The sequence below is a fragment of the Pteropus medius genome, unplaced genomic scaffold, assembly GCF_902729225.1.
Source record: "Pteropus medius unplaced genomic scaffold, Ma_sr-lr_union100, whole genome shotgun sequence".
Lineage (NCBI taxonomy): Eukaryota > Metazoa > Chordata > Mammalia > Chiroptera > Pteropodidae > Pteropus > Pteropus medius.
Window position 1 is genome coordinate 18,455,837 of NW_024356249.1, and position 25,288 is coordinate 18,481,124.

At 42.4% G+C, this 25,288-nt stretch overlaps 1 protein-coding gene across 1 annotated transcript in view; it reads left to right on the forward strand.

The window, feature by feature from the left end:
- WNT2 (Wnt family member 2) overlaps positions 1-24,163 on the forward strand; it is a 42,930-nt gene extending 18,767 nt beyond the window's left edge. The window contains exons 4-5 of the mRNA XM_039860767.1: positions 3,442-3,706; positions 19,631-24,163. Coding sequence (XP_039716701.1) covers positions 3,442-3,706; positions 19,631-19,860 — 495 coding nt within the window. The 3' untranslated portion in view covers positions 19,861-24,163. The remainder of the gene's footprint in view (positions 1-3,441; positions 3,707-19,630) is intronic.
- Positions 24,164-25,288: the final 1,125 nt, after the last annotated feature.

The following is a 25,288-nucleotide window of genomic DNA, read 5'->3' on the forward strand; positions in this document are numbered from 1 at the left end:
ACACAACTTCTTATTCAATAATGAGACATCTCTGTTCCCGGAACCGTAACGCCGCCCCCCCCTGCGGGAATGGCTGGCCTGCTCCGACTCCCCTGGGCCGAGACCTGGGCGGTGGCACTGGAGCTCCTCTCGTCCTCCGTGGCTTTCCTGGCTTTGGGCGAGATTCTCAGCCAGGGCTGAGTGTAAGAAGCACCTGAGACCCGAAGTGCCCTCAAGACCCGGCCCCATCCCGCCCACAGTCTGATTTGTTCTGTCCCGGGGGAGGCCGGAGTCCGTGGGCCGGAAGGACCCCCAGGTGATCTAATGTGCAGCCCGAATAAGAACCACTGCTTGGCTCTCTCCAGGAGCCAGGGAACTAGTCCCAGACTCCTGTGTTTTACTGTGCAGATAGATGGACTCTTTTTGTTTTACTCTTTTTTTCAGACCGTGCAACCCTTCAGATAGCAGCCAGGTTGTAAAAGAGCATTCTTTCTCTTCCTCCTCTGTGTATACGCATGTATTCAGGACTTTAAAAGTGGATCATACCACATATATTATTCTGCATTTTGCTTAGATCAACTGACTTTTTTTTACGCCTGTAAGACTGATCTATCTCATTCAAAGACTACATAATATTCCATTATGCTTTACCATTTTCCTACTGATGTTATTTGGGTTTTTTCCTAATATTTTACTATTGCTAACTATGCTACAATGAACATCCAAGTGGGTGTGTGTCCTCAAAATCAATGCAAATATTTCCAAGATGGAATCACCAAGGTCAAAGGATATGTACATTTAAAATTTTTAAATGTGTTGCAAAAACGCTCTCCGTTTAAATGGCTTATCAACCTACTCTCCCACCAGCAGTTTGTTAAAAGCATCTCCTTCCCTATACTCTTACCAACACCAGATATCATCATCTATCTTTTTACTACTTGCTAAACTGCTAGGCAAAAAATAAAATAAAATAATAAAATAAAACAAGGTGTTGCATTTTTCAGTTTGTATTTCTCTGATTACTAGTGAAGTTGAACATCTTTTGTCTTTTTGTTAGTACTTTGTATTTCTCCTGTGAATAGATTTTTGATGACTATTAGTTTGGAAGATGCAATGCCATCCCCCCTATTTCTGTATTTTTTTCCCTGTTATAGTAGGTCTGTAATGTCACTCAGTTAATTCTTGATTTATTCAAAAGAAAGGAGGATAGCAGAGTATTAATAATTCAAAATTTGAGAAAAGCACAATATAATCTATATTAGGATTTTAAATGTGTTTCTTAAAGAGTGAAGAAACCTTTCTCACTAGTCCCTCAACAGATTACTCTTGACATCGTATTGGCCCAAATTGAATCATCATATGTCATCTGTTGAAAAAAAAATCGGTGACAGGACAATGAAATTACTTTATTGATTTGGGCTGCTCTGGGGTCAGAGAGAAGCCTGGCTACCTCTGAAACACGTGGCTGCCCAACACCTGAATAAAGTGAGGAAGGAAGAGGGGAGTGGCCTTGGCCATTCAACAGTGAGTGAATGATGATCAGCAGTGTGCACCACTGTCCTGTGTATTTTTAGATTTATAAGGTGTATCATTAAGATCCAACTTAAATTAATATGCAAATTCCTCAATTAACCATATAAAAATAACCAGCTTTGAAGTTTGCAACCTGGGAACTTGTATTACAAAGGGAAGATGGTAATATTTCCTGTCATTTGGAAACCTAGGGGTATTATTTGTGAGTAAATGACTCAGCTTTGAAAGAAATAAGCTGTGAAGAATTAGCATTCATAATCAATTCCCAAGCTCAAGGGAGATCACAACTGACAATAAGAGACTGTCCCCAACAGGTACCTAAAGCAATGTGACAGGAAGAAGTGCTGTGGGGGTGATCGTCTTAGGGATCTCAACAAGACCATGGCTTTGGTCCTTGGCTCAGTTACAGAGCAGAAAAAGAGAACCCCCTGCCGAGAGTCCCCATCCTCAACTTGCATCCCCAAAACAGAGGGTATCTGGGGTGGGGGGCATAGATGGAGGGAGCAGGGCACCCTCTTGTTGACATTCTCCAAGATAGTACTCTGAACAAAATTCTTAAGGTAACAAACACATTAGGAGAACTATTTCTAACAAATTGGAGGTGGTAGTTGAAAGCCTGCTGTGCCCACTCCCTGAGATTCTGGTACAGTTGGTGTGAGTGAGGGACATGGGTGGGAGGCTCCGGCATGCAGCCCAGGTGGAGCTACCCAAACCACTCATGCTCACCCCTCCCCTAGACACCCCAAACATACAGATACCAATATTCCAGGGCCTCGCCATGGGTAACTGAAACCTGGTGCTCAGACCTGGTTTGCCTCTTCCACAGACTCGGTTTCTGACCAACACTCTAGCAGAACTGAGTGTGCAGAAATGTTCTTTATTCCAGAAAGTCAGTCCAAATTTATTCACATGCCTGGAAATGTGTCAAAAGCATTCTAGAACTGAAGGAGCCAAGACCTCACGGTGGCCCTACGGCTGTTAATTCATTCCCAGGTTGGGCCTCAGCATCCAGATGTTTCCCACATAGCTAGTCATAGCGGATGGAGCCCTGTTACATTTGGAATTGTCCTCGTCAACATGAGCCAGCTTTAGAGGGCAAGGACGGAGAAGAGAGCAGGAGGAAGGTCATTAGTTTGGTCCTCCATGTCACAGAGATCTGGGCATCTTTAAAGAATATTGGCATGAACTCCTTTTCTGGAACTCCACTCCCCCATGTGCCCCCACTCCTGTATCTTTATATTTTGGGTGTTTGGTATTAGGCTCACTGGGTGACCTGGACTGCAAGCCTGTGCCACTAACACAATCCTAGGAGGGCTATCTTGGTCCCCCACTCTGCCCCACTTGGTTCCCATCTGTCCAGCAGCTTTCCCTCCTGAGATGCAAAAAATAAGTACATTATGGAAGCATAGGATTGTTGTGAAGACTAAGGTAATTGACACAGAGTGTAGAAAGCATTAACACAATGCCTAGAATGTGGAGAGAACCCTATAAATAGTAATAATCACTAGTATTGGCTTATTAAAAGATGTGGGTTTAGCAACTACTTTGTTCTTCTCATTTGAGTAATAATATACATTTTAATAATAATATACATTTTAATATAATAAAGCTTTATTTAGAAAATGCTCTAATTTTCTTACTCTTCAAACTGGCCTTGTACCCTATTAAATTAAAATTGCTGAGGTTTTTGATATACTGATAACCTAATGGGGTTCACAGTTAGGCATTGTCCTCCACTCTCTCCCTGCCTCCCCACATGCTGTAATCAGGGCAGTGTGGCTGAAGTGACCAGCAAGTGACCTTGGACATCTCCCAGTCCTAAGCCCCAGGGTCCTGTATCTTCAGTCATTTTTTGGTTGCTCCAAAAGTTGTAGCATGTGTCACAAGCTCGAGTCCATCTCCACTGAACTTGCCTGTCTTTCCCCACAGGCTGTAAAGAGGTTTTTGAAACAGGAGTGCAAGTGTCACGGCGTGAGTGGTTCATGCACTCTGCGGACATGCTGGCTGGCCATGGCCGACTTCAGAAAAACGGGTGATTATCTGTGGAGAAAGTACAATGGGGCCATCCAAGTCGTCATGAACCAGGATGGCACTGGCTTCACTGTGGCTAACAAGAGGTTTAAGAAGCCAACGAAAAACGACCTCGTGTATTTTGAGAATTCTCCAGACTACTGTATCAGGGACCGAGATGCAGGTAAGTTCAAAACACTTCATTCACAGCACCTAATTCTTGCAATCGTCAATACTTCCCAATTTAAATGCAGTTCTGTATTTTCAGCCTGCCAATTTTATAAGTGCATCCTGCTGCTTTCAGGTTCAAAGCTCATGTTCTTATAATTCATGTTTAAAGTACACGAAGAGCTCTTCTAAGATTCTGAGAAATGGGAACCCAACAAGAATGTACATGGCAAAAAGTCAAAATATGCTAATTAGCAAAATCCTTCGGCCTGGACCAAACCTTTCCTGTGATCGTGAAGCTGAGAGGAGCTTCGCAGTGTGTCTTCTCTTTATGAATCTCACCTCTGTGATTACGGAAGAGGGTCCTAGGGCTTTAAAGTTCGCCTTTCTCGATATCTGCCATACTTCACATTCCCTTGCTCTTTCCAATATGCTCAGAAGTTGCCGAACATTAGAAAAGCAAGAATTCATCCCCACTGGTTTGGCTGTTGGTGGGCAGTGGATGAGGGCTGTGTAAGAAGCACTTCATTTATTAAAACCACACCCTTTCCTTGCATGCAACTTTTTCTCCGTCCTGAACTCGCAAGAGCATCTCCTTCAGCCTCAACACAGCTATTTCCACGTGTGTATCTCATACCTGTGCTGTTCTCCACCTCTCACCGCTCCTGGTCAGCACCAAACTCCAGGCTTAGCACAGTCTTTGCAAAGACTGGTACAAATGTGAATGAATACAAGTCTCAGTGGATAGGAGGTGATGGGAAACCCAAAGCCAATTTTGGCTCAAGCCAACTTCTCAGACTTAGTAGAAAGCAAAGGAATTCATTATCAGAAAAAATATTCTCGAATATAAATTCTGACTTTACTTTTCATTCCAAAGTAATTGCAAAGAACCAATAAAACAATGCAGATGGCAGCCAGCTCCTAACATTAGATCGACCAAGAGACACGATTACAAGAGAATATCACAAGAAGTCCAAAGCCTATTCTTTGTCCCAAGAGGTTGAATTTCCTTCACGGTTGATGAGGTAGCTCTTTGCAGCACTTGAGCAGGTTTGTACACGCAGTCTCTGGATTAATAACTACTGAGAGGAAGGGCCAGATTCTGTGCCCTGCTGCATTCCTGACATGCTTTGGGACCTCTAACAAGTCATCCTTTTTGTCGGGCCAAAGTTTTGGCAGAACCCCTGTGAAACCTGTGCTTTTTGATACAGAATTGTCCCAGAGGCTTGGGTCCCTTTCTGCCATTAACTAGCTGCTTAAATTAACTTCAGTCTCTTCAGACAGAACATGGAAACGATGATATCAGAATCATTTTAGGAACTACGTATTGACTCCTGTGTGCCAGGTACTGGGCTAAGATCATTGCACACATGGTTTTATTTAATCCTTAGAGCCGCCCTATGATATCAGTGCATTGGAATTGGATACTAGAGGAAAAAAGAGAAGAGGGTGGTTCCTGGTTGATCAATACCAAGCAAGGACGAAATTCGCATCTTATATTTTAAAATCAAATAAGCAGCCCTGGATGTCATCATCTCAGTTGTACGGGCAAGAAAAGTGAATGATCAGCTCAAGATCTCATTGGTCTTAGAGGGGACAGATGTCTGGCTCTCTGACCCCATGACCTGTGCTCTTGACCCTTACACTATGATAGTTTGTCCCTGCCTATCTGCCAGAGTATGTATGTGAAGAGGCCTTGTGAAGTAAAAACCTCATTGCAAATGTAAGAGGACCTGCTTCCCTGAAATATCTTTTCTCGTTTTTTTTGGATTGGAGCAGTTTAAACAGTGAAACAAACAATTATGCTTGATGATCCATCATTTCACTGCCTCCTGAATATTCAATGAAATAAAGACCTTACTTTCTCTTCCCACAGAAGAGATTCTGAAACCCCTGATGTACCTTCAGGATACTAAGTTATTCTTGCACGCTTTGATTTTTCTACTCCCTGTAGTAGAACACGATTCTGCAGCACCTGCCACGTGTTATGGCTTGACTTACATTCTCTCCTTGGTTTTCATGGGAAGCCTATTGGTGGGTATGTTATTATTTCATTTTATGGGAGAAGAAGCTGAGGCTCTGACAGACAGGTTATGGATTTTGCCCAAAGACTCTCAACTGGTAAGAGGCAGAGCAGGGACTTGAATGTGAGTCCATCCATTCTTTTAATCATTTTACTCTGCCTCCAGAAGTGCCAGCCACAAGGCACACCGCAGCTGGTGTGGGCTTTCTGAGAGAATCTATATAATCTGTTCATGCTCTTAATTTATTTATCTTCTCCCTTAGGCTCATTTAAGCTTATCTGACTTGAGAAGATGTGAATGGTTGGTGTTGATTAACCAGGAGCCACCCTGTTATTCTTTTATTATTTAAGTAACCTGTTCTAATATATTAGATCAGATTTCCACTAAGATTCCTAGATTATTCATAAATTACGTGAACTATATGTAATGCCTTCTTTAGCTGAGCCTAAGAAAATGCAGTCATTCATGCAAACCTTGCAATATTTTTTTAATTCTGTTGACCATCAGATGATTACTTCAGTGAAAATATGATTCAGGGTATTTGACATCATGTAAGCAGAGAATATTTTTTTTGTTCATATTTGGAGGCATGTACAGATAGCCAGCCACATGTATGAGATGCAGCTTTTCCTTGAGAAAGCCTGTTTCAACCACACAGGCTTCATACCTGTCTGTATAATTGATGACCTTCTATAGACGAGGCTTTATCCTGGCCATAGCGTGCACTTTATCAAGTCGGTCAAAACAGTCGTGGAAGTGTGTGGTTCAGAAACATCCTGGAGTAGCTCCTAACTTCTGCTTGTGGAGGCAGGGAGATGGGACAGATCTGCAAGAAGGGGAGATTCCTGCATCTAACTCACACTGGCATTCCTTCTCTGAGCTCTGCTCCCTCCTCTGAAACAAAGGTATTGGGTGGATGCTGACATCCTCTCAGCATGCAGATGTCACTGAAAGAGCACATCACTGAGGAACCCTTCTCTTACTAGAATCATACTATGTTAGGAACGGCCTGTTTTCTGGTAAATGGAACTCCCACATGTTCGAAATGGGTTACCATCATAGGTATCCAGGCTCTAAAATAAGTCAGAAGTTTGCAGTCAAATTTAAAGTAAATGATGTGTGTATATGTATGTGTGTGTATGTGTGTGTGTGTGTGTGTGTGTGTGTATGTGTAATCTTTTTTTTCTCTATGAAAATGAACATAACCTTTCCCTGGAGTACATCTTGTACCATCCAATCTGCTTTATTATGCTCATATTGTTTTATTTTTCTTTTTAAAAATATCACACAGATTTAATATTCAACTTATTAGGCACCTGCTACTTACCAGCACTAGAAAAGCAATGGTGGTAGGCAGGTTGAACATTGTCAAGTAATAGATTCTTGGAGCTGACTGCCTTTGCTCTTGCTGGTCAGCACCGGTTTCCTGTTCAAGTTAACTTGGATTTGACTGGAGCAAAATGGCTTGTGTTGTCATTTCAATTTGTGGAGTGAACATATCTATAGGTCTAGTCTACTGTTTGCCGAAATGAGGCCCCCTTCAGAGACCTATTGAGTCAAAATCTCAGGGAGTTGTTCCTGAGATTCTGTATGTGTTTCAAACTTAAACACATCAAAATTTGAAAAATCAATGGTTTAGGTAAACCATGAATCCTGATTTTTCTATAAGTATTGGGTAAGAAGAAATCCAGGGAGAAATTATTATTTTGGGTGGTGAGAGGGATATCTGATCTCTTACAAAGAAGTTCTTTATTTGAGGATTTCTAAATAAATGTCACCCCAAAAATATCCCCCACACTGGCTTGCCCAGTATAATAGGGTGTTTCTTCACATTTAAGCCCTGCATTTTCAGAAACCCTTTTTTACTGTAAGCACATTAAAATTATTTCAGCCAGACTCCAGGTGGGGAAGGGTGATGGGAACATTGGGTGAATTCTGCTAAGAGTTAGGCCCTGTGCTACACATCTATATGCATTTTCTCTTAATCTGCACAGCAGTGCCCTCTCTTTAGAGAGAAGGAAACTGAGGCTCTGAAAAGCTACTTAACTTGCCCAAGACTTTGTGGCCTGTAAGTGGTAAACAAAACAAAATAAAACTCAAAAGAGAAATCTATACTTTTCTCACTATACCACTTTACCTTCTGAAATTTGAGAGGGAAGGGGAGATCTGTGTAATAAAGAGGCAGCCTAGGGACGTGGGAACACAATCGGATGATGAGGTATCCGCAAAGTGGGAAGGTAGGAAGTGGTTAGGCTCAACTCACCGAGGTTTGGCTCAGGTTACCTTGACACTCCGGTCAATTACAAGCCCTTCAAGGTTTCAAGAGTGTTAATGATGTTCATTGTTCCTAAGAAATGATAAGCTCAAAAGGCAATTATGGAAGAAATTCTTATGGCAACAACAACAACAACAAAAGACCTTTTCCCCTAGTCTTCAACTATAAATACTCCCCTCAGATTCAAAGAGTACATACAACCATGTGATGCCGTGCATATGACATTCTGCAGGCCAAATTGGAGGATAGATCTAGGGAACCAGGCTTTCTGGGATGGGTATTCTGGCAATTTGTGGTTATCTACTCTGGTTATTGCTCCAGGCAGCCATAAATCAAAGAAGCCCTTAAGTTAGAGATAGGTTCATCTCCAGCTAAGGAATGCTGCTGTCCCTTCCAGAGAAGCGTCTGCACCTAATCACAGGCCACTTTCACTGGTTCTGATGTAAAAGCCCTGACCTGGGCCAGAGGTCACCCTGAGGTCTTCTCATCAACTAGAGGAAACAAGCAACTCTCCACCCCTTCTCCAGTCAAGTTCAGAAAACAAACAGTCCAGCGGTTGTTTAACTTGTTGCCTGCAGAAAGCTCAATACCTGGCTGACAGCTGTAGGCTGTGAATGGTGTAAGTGCTCAGATATCACGGTTTTTTTCCATGTAAATCATATTTGGCAAACAGCTCAGAATCCATAGGAACACAATTTCAACCGTGGTTTACAGAGATTGGGGTTCTAGACACGTCCTGTAGTGTGTGGTCAGCTTTGCAGGACCTCTGAACACTGTGACTTTGACCTGATTAAAAACAAGGGAGCGACATGTAAGCAAATGGCAATGGGTGGACCTTATTTTGATACTAAATGTACAGTTCCCACCAGTTCACGTTAAGGCCCTCGTTTCTTCATGGAACAAATGTTTGTTGAGCCCCTTCCATACGCCAGACACGATGATAAGCCCCAGGAATGCAAAGCTGAGGAAGATGAGCTTGGTCCGTGACCTCATGGCCTCATAGGCCCCAGTCCCAGGTTGGCAAGGGGTGGGACACGGCCCTTGAGTCCAGACAGGAAAGTGGTGTTTCTTAGGTTTCAGTCCTCACTCCATTGCTTAGTTGCAAGGTCTTTCCTATCATTTGTCATTCTGAAAAAGTTATTTACTCCTTTCTGCTTTGGGGCTTATTATAGGCACTCATGAATTAATATCTAAAATTTGCTAAGATAGCTAGACCAGAGGAGAGCAATATGAAAAATGTACTTGTGAGGCTTTTAAGTCACCATTTTCATAGGCAATTAATTGATTATGCTGCATAATTAATATTAATTATTATCCAGTGGACCATCTTTTCAAACTGTTAGTGGCATGTAATGCCGTTAACCTGTCTCTCCTTCCTAAAACACTCCATTTCCTTGTCCTCTGTAACACCACATCCTCCTGGTTTTCTTCCTGCCCCAATAACTGGTCTTTTGCAGTTTCAGTTGCTAGTTCCTTCTCTTCCACTTTCTAAATTCTGAAGATCTTCAGGGTTCCTTCCCAGCCTTCTTCTCTTCTCTCTGTATCTTCTCCCTGGGTGGTCTCCTTCATTTAACTATTTCAGTCCTCATCTGTGTCCTCTCCTCCCGAATCACACAGACATCCACCGCATCGGTCAGACCACACACCTGTAAGTCGGTTGTTACCCTACTTTCTCATTTCCACATCCGGTCAATCACCAGGTCTATCTGGTATCAAGTATCTCTCTGCTTCTCCATCTCGGAAAGCCTTGTTCTCATTCATAGCACATGCCACCAGTTTTAGTTAACTTGTTTAAATATTTGTTTGTTACCTGTCTGTTCCACTAGACTCTGATTCTGTGATGGCAAGAACTACATCCGTCTGTTCACCACTGGGTCCCCAGCACCTACTAAATAGACATGCGTTGAATTGAATTGAATGGCAAGATATAAACAACACAAAATATGTTCATCGTGTTAGCTGAATTCTTAGTTATGTTGGTACAGTGTCATAGCTTGAAGATAACTTGATTTCTCCAACAGGTAATTACTAAACATGACTTCACTCGTCACTGATTGATTACTTTGTAATACACAGCTTATGAAAATTCCTATTTAATCTTAACTTAAGTGTTAAGTGGATTTTTCCTCTCATATTCAAGTGCATTAGTGGAGCATTTACAGAGCTGAAGATGTTACTGGCTGCCCATTTCCCTGGATGAGATAAAAAGTCTCCAGTGCAGTGGCAGACTTTATCTATCGCTTTTAACTGCCACTACTTCTTTTACTCTTCGGGGGCCTTTTTCTTTGACTATTATCAGTGGAATTACTGGGTAGTTCATCCATTTTCATTGTTAATATGAGCAAAAATATTACTAATTTTATTTTGTTGTAGACGTGATCTGTAAATCTGCATTACTTTTCAGAATATAGACTTTCTAAAATTACTATACTTCTAGGGTATACTAAAAAGTGCCCTGATTTCAAATAATTGACAGTGGCAATCAGATTTAATTTATGAAAATACAACTTATTTCTTTCAAAACAAAGAAAATTTCAGGAAAAAAATTTCAAGAAACAATTTTATTTCTTTTGGTTTTGAAGTCTTCGATGTAATTTCAACTACTAACAAAGAATTTACCAAATAGATGTCTTTTTTTGTGTGTGAAAATAGAGAAAAATTAATTTCCAATTACCATATTATTGTGTGCAAACAAAAGAATGATGTGATGTTCAAGTACTTTAAAATAATGTATCTACTTAATTCATCTAAGCTTTCTCACGAAACTAGTTTGTGCCGGTGTGGTAAATCTCCTCTTCAAAGTAATCATATTTCACACTCTCGGGGACAAAGCCTGCACTGTGGAGTAGGAGACTCTGGGGCTACCTATTGCTGCCTATTGCTATTTCTACTGATTACTAATGGGGTAGCCATTGACAAATTAACTTCTCTGAAGGTATGTGTCAATGGCTTAAGATAAATGTTTCACCTAGAAATTCTTAAGGTTCTGATGAGTCCATAAATGAATAATTAATTGTTAATTAATTTTACTCTGCTTGCAGTTACAGAACCAGAACTTGATGCCACAAACTCTAAGTTGTCATTTTGAATTTCTACCATGTAAAAATGTGCCACAGTTTTTGTATATGTTCTCTATATTCAAATGAGGTAATTTGAATAGAAACAAGCTTTTAGCTAGTCTACTCTCACTGTAGTGCCCCAGGACTAGGTGACTGCTCCCTGGAGAAGTGTGCCTCATTTGGAGAGGGACGGCTGATCTTAATTTTAAGAAATTATTTTAAATTTAATATTTAATAAATCAGAAAAATATATGTTGGCCACCTGAGCTTTATGCAGTATATAGAAGAAATATAAAACTTAACCCTGTCCTTGGGGAGACAAGATATGTGAGAAATCATCAAACATTTCAAAATAGTGTATGAGCCCTATTGCATGACTTGCCTTATAGGACTTAGGAAGGAGGTCATCTAGGCTTGGAGCAGACAGAGAGAGCTCTCTGAAAGGTACAGAAGTAGGCCTGAATCTTGAAGGACGAGAAGACTTTCAATCTAAAAGAGGGAGAGGAAAGCCTAGAGCAACAGATAAGAGTAACTCTTATGAGTCAACAGTGTACAGGTCTGTGATATCAGAAAGTCACTTCAGTGGGACAGTGAGAAGGTAGCCTGATTAGAGGGTGCAGGTGAGAAGTAATGGGAAATAAACTTGGGTAGACTAGTTAGTACCAGATATGGAAAGCCTTGAAGAGTCTGATTTCAACAACTTTAATTCATGATGGGATTTGCTAATTTAATGGGACATGCTTTCCTGTGCTAGTCACTTTTCCTAGTTATTATGAAAACATTGAATAAAATCATCTGAGATAAGTGGAGACATTGTCTTTCCTAGCTTTAGCTTTGTGATTCTTAATGAAAGGAAGAGGTAAGCCTTGCAAGTATGAATGTGAGGTCTCTAACATTTGCTCTTTAACATTCTTTTCTTCCCTCCATAAATCTGTGTCATTAGTGACAACGCGTAAGTCAACCAGAGGAGAAACAGCCTATTGGATGACGGGCTTAAGTGAATCTTGCTTTACACTCTAATGGTCAACATATGGGCTTCTGTCAGCCTGGAGTGGCAGGAATTTCCAAAGACACAGGCCCATCCACAGAGAGAGAGCATGAGAGAGCGCCCTTCCTCCAGGTCCCAGAGGTGTGGGTCTGGGAACTATTAGCAAAAGCCCTCCATCCTGCTCTGCTGTCAGGAAGATGCATGTCGGTGGAGACAGAAATGCTTTTGCCCTGGGAACCCTGACTCCGTTATTAATTTTATAGCTCTGGGGATGGGATGCTTTATTCTGTAAAGTTCCTTCAGCATTGCCTACAGAAAGTTCATTATGTGGTCCCAAATTTACATGATTTTGGAACTTTGATTCTTCATCTTTTTCCCTATGACTATACGAGCTCTTGTGTGAGTCAAGGTGAGGACAGCGCCTAAGGGGAGGAGAAGGGTAGATCTGGCTGGAGCCCACACCTCCCATGGCATAGACCTTACAGACTGCCTGGATCTTACAGATACTGAATCTAGGCAGATGACCTCATGACAGTGTGGTGTGTAAAGATGGCAGAAGAAGATTGGGCTTGCTGAGCCTGCATCTGCCACACTGTCTGGGGACTGGGCTGTGTGCCCAGGCAGGCCACACAACTGGGCACACCTCACAAACGTAAAGCAAAGGGAAGTCTGGGAAATGAGCTTCCGACTTGTCACTTCTCTTAAGTAAACCGAGTAAATCAAAGTGCAGTAAGAGGTAACATATTTAAGCAATATAAATGATGGTTTAAATAAACATACTAAATGCAAAGCATCTAACTATATGTTTATCCTTTTAACATATCAATTTGGGAGGCTAATTTTGGCTGTTACTCAAAAATATTTTTACAATTTCACCTTCGAAATATTTTTTGAGCCAGGCACATGTGCTTCTGTAGACATCGTATGCTGCAGATATTTGATTTATAAAGATCAGTTTGGTTTTTGGAAGTTATTCAGAGAATCTTAGAATAAAGTCTGGAATAAAGTGGTCAGGCTATGTCCTCCATTTTGGGTGAGATACAGATTGATGCTATGGGCTTTCAGAACCAGAAAGTTCTGCTTAGAGAAGGTTCTTCCTATACCAGTCAAACTTTTGTCTTCAGCTGCTGCCACATCAGTGACATACGATAAAACCACCTTGAGGGCACGCATGTTTTGGAGATGTCACCTTGATATTGCAAATGAATTAATCTCATTTCTCAAAAAGGCGACAGGAATATAAGTACAGGAAAAATGCAGTGTAAGCTACTAACACCATGTTAATTCACCTTGTTCACTTTCTAACATAACTTTAGGTGTCTTAATTGTCTATGGCATATCATGCACTAGAGAAAAACTCCCCTCTAAAAAAGTTGCATATCATGACCTTTCCAAGTTCTTCATTTGATAAACTAATGAAAGGAAAGAGGAGGAAATAAGCTAATGCGCTGATTGTGTAATGTTACACGCGAGCCTGCTTTTCGGGGCCTGCCAGGGCATCCGGATGAAGCTCTCTGCTGAGATGCCAAATATCACAAAGGTCGAGAGCTGCGGAGTCAGACAAGCCTGACTTCAAAACCTGACCCTGCCACCTGCTGGCCATGTGATCTTGGGCAAGTAGCTTAAGCTCTCTGACCCTCCATGTCCTCATTTCCAAAATGGTGGTGATAATAGTACTTACTTTATTAGCTTACGAGCATTAAATAAGATAATGTGAGCAAGTGCTTATTATAGGGCCTCTCCCATGTCGGTGCTGTGAACATACTGGTCCCCGTTATGAACAGAAAGAAGAAAAAGAAGATAAGAAAGAAGGTAGAGAAGGAAGAAAGGAGAAGAATAAGGGAAAATAAAAGATAAAAAGAAAGGGTGGATGAACCTCAGCTCAATACGGCTTTGAAAAAGTGTAAACTGTCCCTTCTGGGCTCAAGGCTGATAATAGGTGTAGCTAACTGGCTTTGTTTCCCCAGGAGCTCTTGTGGCCCAGGCAGGGGTGAGTGACTCATTAATAAGTCGCTATATTATTTAGAAAAAAAAGGTCTAAAAATATATGTCCCAAATATTCAGAACTAAACAAGTAAGCAGGTCATAAAACTCAGTGGCTCCCTTTTATAAAGAGCCCGTGCATACACGCACACGCACTCATACGCACACACACACGCACGTGCACACATGGACACAAACAACGAATGCATAGTCTTGAGTTTAATCTTTTATTTTAAGAATAATGGTGATACTTTTAGTTTTGGAAAGGCTAATGGGAGGTTCCTGGGACAGTATAACTCTATTGTTATCAATGAGTTCTTATTATAATTCCAATAAAAGAAAGCAATACCAAAAAATTTTGGATAGTTCTGCACTCCAGAAATGGAGTTTTGATAAAATGGCTTTATATTCTTCTCAAATGACAGCAAGTGTCAATACTGCCCTCCACCCTAGAATCGGTTGTTAGATCTAACGAGGTTCTGACCCCAAAGCAGGTCAATTTGTAGTCTATCGCTTTGCAGCCTCCTCCTCTCCCCAGACCTCAGAGCCTGCCCTTCACTCCCTGGTGGCCCATTCCTGGGTGCTGCTGACACCTCAGAGGCGCCCATTACCCCTCCAGGCTGTTCTTCCATCGCGGCTCTCAAACTTCAAACACCCCTCTCATCTCCCCCTGTTTCTGGGCCCTCATTTTGCTCTGTTAGGGTGGCCAGTGGAGAGTGATTTGTTCAGATCAATCTCGTTTTCCAGCATCCTCTACCTGCACGTTGAACTACTGAGCCAGCTACTGCTGCCTTGTCTCCTTTACTAAAACTGCTTCTGGGTTAAGCTCTTGTCAGTTTGCCACTGCTTTGTCTGCTCTTCTCTGTTTTGAAGGTGTCGAGGTCACTTCACTGAGCAGTTCTTCTGTTCAGAGAGTCTACTTCAGTTTTCTGCACTTTGGGGGACAAAAACCACCATGATCATTACTCAAGGCTGAGTTGGGCCATCAGCTCAGACCTCCTCAGGCTTCAAGCCACTGGGGAAAGGCCACCAAATTCAATGTCAGTAAGAGGCCTTCAGCCTGATTCAGGAATGAGACTTCCTATCTATCCTGACCCTCTGTGCCCCACAGCCCCACGGAGGACAAGGAAATCTAATTGCATGGCAACGTATTTATATTCTGATAAATGCATTTTGGTAGAAGCGAAGAATATTTACTGGTGTGAAGGACTTATGAACAAAACACTAAAAAGTAAAAATTCGGAGTCACCTCTTGGATGGCAGGTTATAGTGCTTTTCACACTCACCGGGGGTCTCATTTGCACTCTTGGCTTCAGTCATTACCACTGGGCAAAAGATCTCCTAAGCTGCATCTCCATCCTGACTTCTCTCCTGAGTCCCAGAGAACATTTTCAGTGAGCTTTTCTACCTGGATGACCCACAGTCATAGCATGTTGAAAACTAAACTAATTATCATTTCTCAAAGCCTGCCCCTCCCCAAGTGGTCCCCACCTCAGGGATGTCACCAGCATAAACTCAGTCACTCAAGCCAGAAACCTGGAAGTACTTTTTGACTCTTCTCATCCTCTCAGCCATCCGTCCAATCAGTCACCACATCCTGAAGTGCTGCCACCTTAACTTCTCTGAAGTCTGTTAACGTCTCCTCTTCCCACTTCCACTGTCTCCATCCAGGCCACATCATGTCCCACCCAGAGTCCTTTATTGGTCTCTAACTTGTCTCCTTGCCTTTACTCTGGCCCCCTTCAATCCATTTGACTTCAGCACCTATAGTGATTCATCTGAATCACAAATCATGTTGCCTTTTTGTGTGAAAACTCTCAATAGCATTCCCTGGCCTTGGTTAAAATTTAACCCCGCTACTCTATTCCACAAGGCCTTCACAGTGCAGCTTCTACCCACCTCTCCAGCTCATCTCTTTTCACTCTTCCCTTTGAATGCTACATTCCAGCCATGTTCAACACGTTTCTGCTCCTCACATATTTACAGGTCTTTGCAAATGTGGCCACCTTCTATCAGCTCCTCCTTCTTCTCCTTGTTATTGACATATGCAATGTAAAGTGCACATATCACATGTGAATAGCTCAGTGAATTGTCTCAAATGAGTCACCCATATAATATGTGCCCAGATCAAGACCTGGAGGACCAGTATTCCAAAAACCTCTTTCATGCCTCTTTTCACTACTCCCAAGAGAAACAACTACCCTGACTTCTAATAGCATAGACTATTTTTTCCCACTTTTTTACTTATATAAATGAATACCTACAGAATTGTGTCAGATATCTCTTGCTATGCCAATAAACTTAAATGGCCTAAAATAACCTAAAAGTCCCATCTTCAGCCTCATTACTCCTTGCAGCCATGCTCTATCACCTGCTTCATCAGTAAGCTTCTTAAACACTGCCTCCACTCAGTGTCCACCTGTCCCCTCTGCCCATTTGCTCTTCAGTCCGCTGCATCCATCCGGGTCATTCCACAAAAGTTGCTCTCATCAAAGGGCACCAGTTATGTCCTTACTGTTGAACCAAACGAACATTTTTTCAGTCTTTTCCTACTTGACACCCCCCGCTACCCACTCCTTAATTCAGTGAGTCACCAAATCCTAATGATTCTCTCTCTTCGACCCATTGTGTATTTGTCTTACTTCTATTTCCACTCATTACCTCTTGCCTGGACTAAGCCCTAAGCCACTCTTTCAGACTTACCATTCTGATATGGTTTCCCTTGATTAAAAATCTGGACTAGTTCACCATGTACCATGGAATAAAATCCAAACTGTAGCAAGGCAGGAAGATTCTTTAATCCATTGCTCCAACCTCCCTTTCCCTGCTCTTTGCCTAACACACACCTGTGCCTTGGCCACATTGAATCTGTAATCTCGTGAACTTGCCCTCTGAATTCTACTGGGAGATTCTCTCTTGCCTGGAATGCCTTTCAGCCTATTTTCCCCTGCAAATCTATTCATTCTTCATGTCATATCTCTAATGCTACCTCCTCTATAATACCGTGCTGTTAACAGCTCCTCTTCTGATCCTGTTTGCTACTATTAATATTGATGCCGATAAATATTATAAGATGCTTGGCTCCCTTCCTCTAGAACATATGCTTTTTAGGGAAGGATCTTTGTTTTGTTCACTGATATATCCTGAGCTCCCAGAACTGTGCCTCACATATAGTAGGCACTCAGAAAACATTTGTTAAGTCAATGAATGGTTGACATTTATTGAGCACTTATGATGCCAGGCATTTTCACACTATCTCATTTCATCCTCACTACAGCCCTGTGAGGAAGAAACTATATTTATCCCAATCTTGCATGGGGGGAAACTGAAGCTTAATGAGATTAAGTAACTTGCCCAAGGCCACATTACTGATACATGACAAAGCCAGGACTTGAACGCTGATTTGTTCAAGCCCTAAATAACCTCACTTCACCACCTTTGAGCTTTGTCTTCCATGGTGCTTTGCACAAAACTCTACTGTAGGTTACAGCAGGTTTTCAGCAAATGGAACTTTACCTTGAATACTGAAAATATTGCTTTACATATTTGTTTCTTCATTTCTATTATGAGTTCTCTGAGACTAGGAAGTGAATACTAATTATTTTATTTCCCTACCACCACTACCAAAACCTCCAAACAGCCAGCATAGTGTCTTACACATATTTGTGTTCACTAAATGTTTATCGAATTAAATAAATGAGTGTGTTGTTAAGAGGCAGCATTTGGCAGAGTCCTTTTTGCACAATCAGTAATTTTGAGCATTGTCCTGTTGGTTGCTGTGAATTCAGGCCTAGCTGCTGCCTCTTCTAATCCTTTGCTTCTTCAGCGCGATGTAGGCTCAGGGCCATCCCTGGCTGACCCGCCACCACCCTGACCCCAGCCCTTTGCCATCCTTCCTGTCCTCATGACATTCCCCTGACGGTCTTCCTGCTGTCAGTGGCTTGATCACGCAAAGCAAGTTCTGCACCCCCCGCCTCCACTTTTTCTTGAGCCCGTACCCTGCTTGAACCTGGCTGCTTCCCTGGTCATTCTTGACAGTCAGGGCAACATGACATTTATATAGATAATTGGAACACAGTGCAGATTGCGATAAACCCAGAGAGAATCATGAGGCACTGCAGAAGTTATGAAGAGGGAGAAATTCCTAGTTAAATGATGGAGGAACGGAAAATAAATTAAGTCACTGTCTTTTTCATCCTGATTAAAAAAAAAAAAAATTTTAAATAGAGAGTTTAGCTTTTCTAGGTCTATCAACTATTTAGGATTGTCAATTGCACGTAATAGAAACTGGAGTGGTAGAAGTTTTCTGAAAGGGGAAATTTATAATCAAGATACAGAGTCTCTAGAAACCCAAAACTTGGAATACAGCCAGGCCTCAGTGAAAGATGGAAGGAGGACTAGAAAATAGTACAGGATCTGGGCAGCATTCTCTTTTCAGATCTCACCCTTGTCGTCTGTATATCTGCCTCATTCTTGTCTCTCTGTGGATCTCTTAGTCCACAGACCTCAATGTGGTACACGGCTGCCATTGGCTACTGAGTTTATACTTGGCAAGACGGTTTCCATCAAAATCACAAATCCCCAGGAAGACATACCTGATTGGCCCAGTTCAAGTCAGGTGCCCACCCCTGGTCTAATCACCTGCTACCAACAGAGCAGGGTAATGTTGTTCAGTTATGGCTGCCAGCCACCCATCTCTGTTCAAGAGGAAGAAGCAGAAAGGATTGTTGTAAGCTGAGCAGACTCTCCAAAAATGTCCACAAGTCTTGCTTCTGTTGTCTGACAATGTCCTTGTGAAAGAATTCTGGGTGTTTCCCCAGAAATGGAACAAATTAAGAGGCTTTCTATCTTGGAGATTCTTTATCAAAAACAAATACATAAATATGAATTGCCATTTAGCAAACATCACCCTAATTAGCTAAGATGATGTTCCTCTGGTCATTTTTAACAGTTTTTTTTATGCCAATTTTGTTTATCAAAGGCCTAGAATCCTGGCCTGTGAGACCACAGCACAAAAGATAAACCCGGCTGGGCGTTGCTTCCTCCTCAAGGTCTCACGAATGATACCAGCACCTCCTCTGCAGCAACCAGAACTCTCTCCTCTTCCTAATAAGTCAGTGTAATCAGGTCTGAGGAGACAGAATCCCCTCCCTTGGAGGGCGCCACACCCCAGCAAATTCCGAGAGAGATAACTTTGGCCACTGCTTCCTTAATGGGGTTTGAGATCAGGAGAGAGGGACTAGGATAGATCCTTTTTTTCCACTCTGATCTGGCCTTGCCCATCCAGTGATCCATATTTCCAAGGCTAGGTAAGAAAAATCTAAAAAATTTATCTACCTCAAAAGTGGGAATGCTGAAGTCAGGTTCCTCAAAGCTTCACTTACATCCATCCGTCCTAGGCTTGGCCCTCTAAGCACCACCACACTCCCTGAAGTTGGCCACCAGGGTTGACCCATGCTGCATGGGCCCCCAGAATTGGTGGTACAGTCCCAGGATGTGGTGAGGTGAGGTCAGAGCCCTATCCTGGGGTGTGACTTCATAACTCTTCTCAAGAGGCATGTTGCATTCCACCTACACCTTTTCAGTGACATCTCCCTGGCTTGTCTTCCAGGCTCCCTGGGTACAGCAGGACGTGTGTGCAACCTGACCTCCAGAGGCATGGACAGCTGTGAAGTCATGTGCTGCGGGAGAGGCTACGACACCTCCCACGTCACAAGGATGACCAAGTGTGAGTGTAAGTTCCACTGGTGCTGTGCCGTCCGCTGTCAGGACTGCCTGGAGGCCCTGGACGTGCACACGTGCAAGGCCCCTAAGAGCGCTGACTGGGCGGCTACCACATGACCATAGCAGAGGTCACCGTCCGCCTTCCCTCTCTCAAGAACTCCACTGGATCTGAAGGACACTGGGCCTTTGGGTTCTCTTGGGGAGATATTTCCTAAGGCATGTGGCCTTTGTCTCAACAGAAGCTCCTCCTCCCTCCCTGGAGGCCCCGGGACTGGGCCACATGCTGCACGTAGAGCAGGCCCTACTCTCTTCACTTCCGGTACTCTGGGGCACATCTCTGCCTGGTCACTAGAGGGGAGGGTGGGGGTGGGCCCAGATCACTGTCTCCACCCACCTAAAGGGTTCCTCTTTTGAGAGCATTTGGCCTGAGGGAGAAGGAGTGTCTCAAATGAGCTTTCTCTGTTTTTCAACAAATGATCAAGTTAAATTCCATACTTCTCTCTGGAGGGTAAAGTAAAGAAAGCAAGATGGACTGCCACTGAATTAACTTTAATTTTTGAAAAGACCGAGCAAGGCTTTTGCCCAGTCACGTGACTTCTACAGCCACTACTGCCAGGGCTAATTGGTAATCACCTGGAGAATGGTGGTTTTCAATAAACTTTAGGTTTAAAATGCATATATTTCAAGGCATTTATGACCATATTAAAATCTGATGTGACAAGGTGGGACCGTTGTCCTTTGGTACAGCAATAGCAAAAGCCTCAGAAAGTGATTGCTTTGCGTAACTGCCCCCTGATGTAAAGAACCTTTAGGTAATGAGACTTCTTTCTCACCTAGGATCTGAAGGGAGTTAAAAAGAAGATTGACAGTCTGGCAGTATTCTGTAACTATTGGGTAAAGATGGAGGAAAATAACTTAGTGAGTGATATATCAGAAAATGTGTCTGTACAGATAAGGAAAAGGGAGGGAGGGATAAAATTCCTATCTGGTATGATGCATGAGGCCTATGGAATTTTGTAGCTGAAACAATTTTGAGGATGAAAATTTTTGAGATAACAAGAGAAGGGAACCAAAATGCTGACAGAGAGATTTTCAGAGCTAAGTCATGCCTAGACAGCCTCTACCATGAGCAGCTGCCCAGAAGAAGTTGGCCATGTGTGCAGAGAAGTGTCAACTAGTACCTATCACCCTTCAAGCACACTTTAAAGACCTGTCATATGTTATTGTGTTCGTTTGTGCTTACATGATGACAAAATACCGTAGCCTAAAACAAATGACACATAGCCTTGCTTATAAAGTTGGTAACCCTAGTATGTTATACTGCAAACAAATTGTAACTTGGAGACTATATTTAAGGGACCTAGCTATAATTATGGGAACATCAATATGCAAGTTGTGCTTGGCTTCTACCATGAGCTAAAAGATGACTTCCAAGGGAAATGGAGAGGCTGCCTGCCCCATTTTGTATATTACATGAAAGAAAGGTAAAATATATGAAGCTACTTCTCATCCGCTCCTACAATTAGGTTCTTGTTCAAAACGTGATCTCTTCACGGAGCTACACCAACTTACAGGATGTTTCATTACATGTATCTGATGTCAAATTATTAATGCTTGTTCTTTTTTTTCACTACTTTGGGCTTCAGTTTCTCTATCCTTGGTTTACAACAAGACATTTAGACTGAGGCTTGTGGAAAACAACCTGCTGGAGTACTTTGTCATAATTGATATTTGACTCCTAGCCCTCTTAAAAATGACGGCATTCATCTCTTTGCCCTCATTCCCAAATCCCAAAATTAGTTGTCTAATTTTTTCAAAGCGTCTCTTCCCTCTTTCAGTGGGTGGGAAAAGTGACGTGTAACGGTAGCTGCTCTGAGCTCAGCATGGGCCAGCAGGGGGTGGAAAGGCTGAGCAAATAGGCTTGGTCTTAGTTACACTGAAGCTTGCTGTGAATGCCTTCCTGGGAGGACGAAGGGACTTTAATGGGGTCCATAAGCCATCATGATGCATATATTTCAAGGCATTTATTATCTCAACAGAAGCCCCTCCTCCGTCCCTGGAGGCCTACTGGATGAACTGTGAAAGTATAAATCTATGGGTATATTTACACATGGAAAGGATCTTAGAGGACATCTCAGCTCCCCTCAGTTTGTATCTGGGGAAACTGAGACCAAGAGAGGTGAAGGGGTTTTGCAAATAGCCATTACCCCAGTGTTTCATCACAAACAAGACCACACTCCAAGAATATTCAAGAAAATCAAGCACTTTATTAAATGAAACTAGTTTGTCTCAGAATCAACTTGATGGATTCTAAATATTAGCATCCAAAGGCAATGTTCATTTTTTCATTCCTAGGATGTTTAGATCCGACTTTCTTTTTACGCTGAAATGCATCCTTCCTGGTAAGGAGCAAGGGGACAAGGTACATCCATGTAGAAACCTACATAAATTGTTAATTTGTAAGGGAGTTTGGCAACCATCTCAAGTGGCAGTGGATGTGGCTGTTGTGGAGGGCATAATAGGAGGGTGAACATCTTTATCTTCTTTTACTTCTAAAAGAGGAAATCTCCATTATTTGAAAAAAATGGGGAAAAACGGTGAGGATAATTTCAAACTCAATTTCTTTAGGGGTTGGAGGAAGATGGATATTCCATGATTCTAAAATATACCAAATTTTTTACTATCTGAGGCTTTTAAGAGAATGCATGGCATGAATTACCCAAAACAAAATGAGAGAATCTATTTAGGTCAAATTCCCTTACAAATTCCCTCCCAATAAAAGTCTCCTTATAAAATGAAGTTTTTTAGGCCCAAGATGAAACTCATTAATTTTATGCAATATCCAAAAAAGTTCCACACAATACATCTTGACTAATCCACTGGAGTTTTCCTCAATAAAGATAAAATCTGGACATGACTCTGAGACTTAGCAAATGTTTTCTTCAATAGATTTGCCTCCCTAAACTAGTCTGCATTGCCAACTAATCTTTGTCTGTATTCTGTGAACACACTTGTCAAAGTACATTCTAGTTACAGCCTCCTGGATAGCCCCTCATGCTCTGAAAACATTAATGCCTGCCTTAAGTGACCAGTTTACCCCCTCAAATGGCTTAAGCTCAAGCACAAAATCCCCTAGTGCCATGACACTTGGCTCTGGCTCTGTGCCCTTCTGGGATGGGGGCCCTGGCATGTTAACCATAGATGCTTCAGGATGGAAGTAGAAGGGGCATAGGACACCCCAGAACACTGACAGTCTTAAACGGGTATCAACAGATTAAAATGAGCATCTCAGAAAGATCTGTCAAATGGCAATGTAGTGCATGGAGCCAGGTGAAGAAGTCAGTTGGCTTTCCCTAAGTGACCTGCTGAGCTTGGTGATGGCGGAGAGTGGCTTTTTCAGTTCTTATTGATAACTTTGGTCCTTCCTTCAGCTGTTGCTTCCTTGTCCCCTCCAGCACCTGCTTCAGGGCCTCAGGACCTTGCCCACATCCTCCACACCTGTGATGCAGCTAGAGGCTGCCAACATTAATTTCAAGAGATGTTTTCAATTGTCACAACCATATTCCTTTTTACTGGCATTTTGTAGCTTGGGAACATCAGGTATTACATTTCTTTTTCAAAGACAGTAGCTTTAAAGTCAGAAAATCTACCTTGACATTGACATTTCTTGTCCTTACTAACTCGTTAAGGGATCTTGCATCGGCTCTAGGAGACCTAAAGGAAGCCGACCTCCCTTTCAGAAGCAGCCGACATGACTGTGCGTGTGCTGTGCTTGATGGCACTTTCAGGCCAGGATTTTGTTATTACTTCCCATTCATTGAAGGCTGGCCCTGGGGCTGGTGTTTTCTCGCTCAGCTGAAGAGCATTCATCTCACCTCTTGCCCACTCTCAAAATAAAGGCTCAGAGAGGCGTCCAATGGACCAGAACCATTCTTTCGTGTCTATTTACTGTACTGCCACCTGGGTTTCCTTATCTTAAGAGCAAGAGTTGTACTCTTAACAAATAGGCTTCACCATTTCCAAAGCTGGTAAGTTGCTTTTGTCAGATCTGTGCCGACCTTCTGAAAAGCAATGCACTGGTGGAAGCTGACAGCTAAGGCGTGCTTATTCTGACCTTTTCCTTAACCAGGCAGAGAAAATTTTCACTCATCCATGAGAATGTTCTTTACATTTTTCTGTAGATCAGCAAGGTGACAGGTGGTTTGCAAAGCCCAACATGATCATTATTTTTCTAAATCATAGTTATTCCAACTCTAAGTTTTTTTCCCCCTGATATTCACTTGGATTCCTGTTTAACCAAACCTCCTACTTCCACAAGCTAATAAAAGTGTCATGCAGATTGTTACAAAGAACTATTGTTATTTACAAGTCTACATTTTCTGTAAAATCAAAACATAATAAAGTGAATTTTCAGTGTTGACTTAGTTATTTTAAACTTGTGATCATCTTGCCAATCCCTCTGCTGAAATGCAATCCCTGCAGGTTGTGGGAATTATACCCTTGTCTTTTCTCAGGACCATGCTTAACACAACTAGATCAAGAGATGTCTTTCAAGTTTGTAAAGATTTTCAAGGAAGGCCATTGACTTAGCTTGTTGATAACTACGCTCGTGAGTTAATGGGTAATACTTACATTCTGGATCAAGAAGTCGTTCCAGATCTCCGCCCTGTGTTCTCCTGTGGTTGCCGTGTAAGTTCTAGTGCCCCTCTTGGTCTCTCCACACCCGATGACTTCTCCGAATTATTGCTTTTCATGTGAGTGCTTGCTCTGCGCTGAAATGATATTTTCTCAGCTCGATTAAACACATACAAGACCCCTCACCCTTTTATTGAGATCTGTGCATCCTGATTGTGTGCTGCTTATATACAAGCAGTGAAAGTTCAAAACACGGAAATAAACTCTCCCCTAGCAAAGGACCTCCACTCCTGCTTTCTTCTCTCTGATGAACTATGTTTTGGGGTAACCTGCCTAAGCAAGGTGCTGATTCTGCACTTCAAGCACGCCTAGTGGTTCTACAGTCAGCTCCTCTAGGATTGTTTCTCTAGGATTCCACTGTTCTTTCCAGAAACTCCCATGCTGGATGATCCGAAGAAGAGGTGGTGTCACATGTGTCTGTGTGTGTCTGGCAAAGGGCATCTCCCCAAATACTTTTGCCCAAACGTTGTCAATGAAATTTCCCTGTTACCCAACCCTTTGGGTGAGTGGGCTGTCCTGTGCCTTGTGGGATCTTTAGAGGCAATTCTGGTCTCTACCCACTAAATGCCTGAAGTAACTCCCCTGTTTCCTGGTGCGACAACCAAAAGTATCTCCAGACATTGCCAAGTGTCCCTGGGGAGGGAAGGAGGCAGCAAGAGGAGAGCTTAAAACTATTCCTACTGTGAAGCACTGGAGTTAAGTCCTCTATTCAAATGCGAGCCATCTATATCCTTGCCATTTTCACTTAGAAACACCTCACTGGGAGTATTAGTTTAAGGAGATGAGTTCTCAGTGTTAGTGCATCAGACCAGCTGGGAAGGAATCTTTTGGAAAGGGTATAGTCTTAGAA